This window comes from Thermobia domestica, chromosome 15 (assembly GCF_964235325.1).
Source record: "Thermobia domestica chromosome 15, izTheDome1.hap1.1, whole genome shotgun sequence".
In the NCBI taxonomy this organism is placed as follows: Eukaryota; Metazoa; Arthropoda; class Insecta; order Zygentoma; family Lepismatidae; genus Thermobia; species Thermobia domestica.
In genome coordinates, this window is record NC_137468.1 from 163,768,690 (window position 1) to 163,773,558 (window position 4,869).

The window sequence follows — 4,869 nt, forward strand, 5'->3', positions numbered from 1 at the left end:
AACCGAACGTATAAAGACTTACTTGCTTTGTATTTCGCATACATATCTCTTTTTATTATTTACAACCTGATATCTCTATATTTTTTTTTAAAAAAAAGTACTAAAGTGACAGGAAACTGGAATTTGCATAAATAAATAAGCCGAGAAACAGAAGTTTTAAAGTCATAACATGCTCAGTCACGCGAAGCGGAGAGGAGGTTGTAATTAAAGTATAAAGCAAACTCTAAGAGTGTTAACAACTCCGAGATAATGAAGGAAATGGGTAGCTGCTAGCAGTACAACACAAAAAGTATTTTAGATAGGTTGTCTAATAAAGAAAATAAAGACAGACACTACGATTTACACGCATAGATTAACTGGGAGGAATCGTATTGCTTTCTGTCATTCTGACACTCTATTGTGAACCACAGTTATGTTTTGCTGATATAGATTGTAAAGGCCTAGTTGATAGTTGATTGTACTGAAACGCAATATATTACTCTAGAGACAATAAATACTCGAAATAGATATTTGATCATTTTTAGGTATATTTTACCAAATAAGCTTCCTGACTCTTTGAAGAGACACTTCATCGTAATAAAGATTAGTGTTTGTAGGAGAAGATACTGCAGCATAAGAAGAGATACACAAAGAAGAAAACGTCAGAAGCAATATCCACCAAGAAAACCAACCAAGCACCGAACACACTAAGCGACATAGATCAAGAACACTTAACCAAGACCCTTAGGAAGATTAAATTATGAAAGATATTTGAGTTGCCAAAAGCGGAACAAGATTAACACATATACCAGGAACACACGCCCAAAACCCATTAAAGAAGAACATGCACAAAAATAGTTCAGAGAAAATATGGCCAGAAATAATCCCATCAACTAAAGAAAACACAAAGCAAAACATCCCTACACACTCCTATTACCAGATATCGCCAGAGGAAGAGAAAAAATAAATTAAAACTCACACATCAATGTAATTATTTTTTTTAGAAAAAAATTATCCCATTTCTACTAAATAGAAAATACTTCTACGACTGTATAGAAGAACGTTACAGATACATTACAGTCATGCATGGCGATTCTTTAGTTACCACTGACAAATTTCATCTCAATTTACCCACAACAGAAAGCAGAAAGACGTTCATGGACTTCACCAGTCCAGCAGAGTTCACCAAAGAACTTCACCAGATGTGACGAATGCCTAAAGAGAAGACTACTATCCGGCATACATTCATATCAACAGATCCACGCAATAGGACCACCTCCAAGAAAATACTGCTAATTCAAATGCAACAACAAGGCTGTAAAAACACGAATCGAGAATGAAGACATCATCTAGAAGCTGAGGAACCGGAAAGTGGATCTCACTAGTTTAGTCAGTATCCACACTAACCACGAACCTCTACAGCTCATAAGAATGTTCTCACAAATCCTTGTCGAGTTCATCAGAATAGCCGAGAACCACACCAGACCTCTGCTGCGCTGGATTTACTTAGGCTTTTCTGTAGCTGTCGAAGAGTGTGCTTCCAGTAGATACTAACACGAGAACTTATGCAAATTACCTGTCAAACCGCAACTTTTGTGCCACTTGCAAAGCCGAAGGCCACTGCACAGGACACAGCTATTGGCCAAAGAGACCCAAGTTTAATCCCAAACCAAGACAAATTCCTAACTTTATTCTAGCTCTGCATCCATTCAACTAAGTAAACCTTGGCCCGTATGAGGACAAAAATTGCTAAAACTAGGAATGATCAAAATTTAACAGCGAGAAACAACCAAAAGATACCACAGCAAGGGGAAAGAAGGATCAGAATGAAAATGTATCCATAGCCCAACACATTCAGCAATCCATGTGAGAAAGCTTAGAAGAAGCAACGTAGGCCACAATGGTAGGGTTGCTTACCTACTAGTCATAACTTAAGACGCTTCCAAGCAAACAATAAAATTGCCGAGAACTACTTGAAAAAATTCTACAATCAAAAACTGTTAATTGTAAGTAATACGCAATTTTTTGAAGCAGAATGCAACTATTCACAAAGAAAACGAGATCACCAATTCAAGAAGAACATTTCTGAAGCAATCAAAAGACAAAACCCAACAGAAAAGACAAGTAGAGCACAAAGCAGCGATAACATGAAAAAGGTAGAGAAGGTCAAACACCACAACCAAATAAGTAATCCTGATGTTACTCTAACATATCAAAACAATAAAAAAAGTTTAAAATTGACCCAAGTATTCAAGATGAGTTAGGTTCCCATTCCCACTTCGAGAGTAGTAAACTGACACGCTATACTCTGCTACACTATAAATGTTAACTATAGTAGGGTTAAGTAGAACGCTAGTTAAGAATACATTACGTAAACAATAACATATATAAATATAAGCACACTGGAACCACCTTAGAAATTTTAAGTAAGTGATAATTCAGATTTGAGATATCCAAACTTTCTTTAAGGATGTTTCTTTCAAATCATAAAAAATGAGAAAACCACACTTAGTTATTATTTGCAAATCAATATAACATTAAAAGTACTTAAAACGTATGGATTGTCGACTAAGAAAGCCTTTCGATTTATTTATTATGTGTATATACAGTAGTTGACTTTTTAATACAGTATACAAGTGATACTTTTTCTCTTTTGCAGACAACAAAGGAAAATCATCATACTGCTTGATAAAGATGATGAAAGCTCTTTTCTCTCTTGCTGTAATACTTCAAGTTCAGAGATGGCACTGCTATAAATGGGCCTCTTTATTAGGCAGTCAGACTGATGATCACTTTCAACTCATACCCTATGCCTGCAATGAGTACACACGTCATACTCAAGTGTCAGTAACATTCGACGTATTGCATAATAATCTCAAAGATATATACATTCATCATTTGTTTGAAACATGCACCTTACCTATAATGGTTCAGGATCTTAAAAGGCCTTTACCACATGCCTTTAACAATAATCGTCATCTGAAAATCTCCGACATTGTGTTACTGTTAAATGATTTTCGAAATGTTTCTTCAGTTATAGCTAAAATGGAAACACTCTTTTACTGGAATGGCAGAGCCAACATCTATTTTCAAGTTGCTCACGAAAACATTGACTATTATGAATTAGAAATAATATTTAAACTGTTTTGGCAAAGAAAGATTGTAACCGCTCATATTATCTTCAAACTTCATAACACAGACATAGTATTTGCGACATATAACCCATTCAATCAGAAAATTACAATCAATTACGTGGATTTTAATAAATCAGACATGAATCTCATACCGAAAAATTATGAACCTAATACACTAGTAGAAGCAACTAAAGATGTTCATGGGTACAATCTACGTGTAAGTGTTCTAAACAGATTTCCTGTGCTTTGGTTAAATCAAAGTGATGACGGTACTCTAAACTATTTTGGAATTACTGGTAAAGTTCTCCAAGTAGTCATAGCGACCATGAATTTTACTCCAGTTTTGGTTCAAAGGGACGAAGGAAGAGAACGGAATATCAAACTACCAAATGGAAGTTGGGCAGGAGCCATAGGGGAAGTTATTACGCCATATTCTGATATTGTCCCATTTCTCATGTTTGTATCTCATGAGAGATTTTCAGTCGTTGATTACGTTACTATCTTCAGCTTCGATGAATGGGTGTTTATCTGTCCAAAAGCTGGTAAGTTACCTCAGTGGAAACGCATATTCCTTCCCTTTGATGACATTGTTTGGTTGTCCATACTGGTTACCCTAATCTTCATCTTTTTGTCAAAACTTTTCGTTCATTGGTTAACATCTCATGGACTAACAATATATGTTATGCTGAATTGTATGTCTGAAGTTTTATCTGTTTACCTACAAGGAAACGTAGCAGTTGCTCCGAGGAATAGACCGTTGAAGGTAATATTAATGTTATCTCTTATAATGACTATCATCCTTAATTCGTTATTTCAAGGATTTCTGTTGAGTTTCGTAATTTCTCCACAATATGAGAAAGACATCGACTCTCTCGAGGACGTGGCAAATTCAGGTTTTCAAGTTGTTAGCATATCCCAGCATTTCGATCACTTAAAAGGGTATGATTTTGCTGAAATACTACTTGAAAGAGCAGTTCCAATGGAAGGCTGGGATCCGAAATATCTTATGGAAGTAGCATACAAGAAAAAGTCAGTTATATTTGGAAGATACATTTTCTTAAAATATGAAGAAAAGTTTCACGAAACAGTTCATGGAATAAATCTGTTCCATATTACAAAACAACAAATAGGATTAATAATGGCATCGTTTATTCTAACAAAACATTCGCCTTACCTTCCGAGAATGAACTTAATTGTTAATAATTTAATAGAAAGTGGATTTATAGACAAGTGGATGCATGAGATTGGAAGAGAACATGCTCTCTTTGAGAAAGATGTTGATGATGACATTCATCTTTCTCTATCTTTGAACCATGTTCAGGTAGCGTTCTATTTGCTTACCATTGGAATAGTTCTAAGTTTTCTTGTATTTATAATTGAGCTGTCATATAAATCTTTCAAGAAGAAGTACAGCGCCCCTGAAGTTAGTGATCCGTAATGGTTTAGTTTGTTTCAAACACCAGAAGATATTACTACACAATATGATTTTTCTGATACACAGAAGTACACCTACTAGAAGGTTGGCTGTAAAAATTTACGTCTTTTCGTCCTAGGTAAACGAGGACCAAATGGAACGACATTAGAAACTTTAGGATTTGAGGGCTCGTATACTTTAAAATCGAAAACTAGAAATACGTAATAAAAGGAATTGTAATTAATAATGTATTCGTTCTTCAATGGCAGTGTGATTAATCACTAAACGGCAGACCCCCCACCTTGTCAAAATCGGTCGAAAAGTATGTCAATTGTTTGTGCA

General features: G+C 35.2%; 1 protein-coding gene across 1 annotated transcript; it reads left to right on the plus strand.

The window, feature by feature from the left end:
- Positions 1-3,252: 3,252 nt before the first annotated feature.
- LOC145671698 (ionotropic receptor coreceptor Ir76b-like) lies at positions 3,253-4,551 on the plus strand. Its single transcript, XM_081740898.1, has one exon. The coding sequence runs from the start codon at positions 3,253-3,255 to the stop codon at positions 4,549-4,551; it is 1,299 nt and encodes a 432-aa protein (XP_081597024.1).
- Positions 4,552-4,869: the final 318 nt, after the last annotated feature.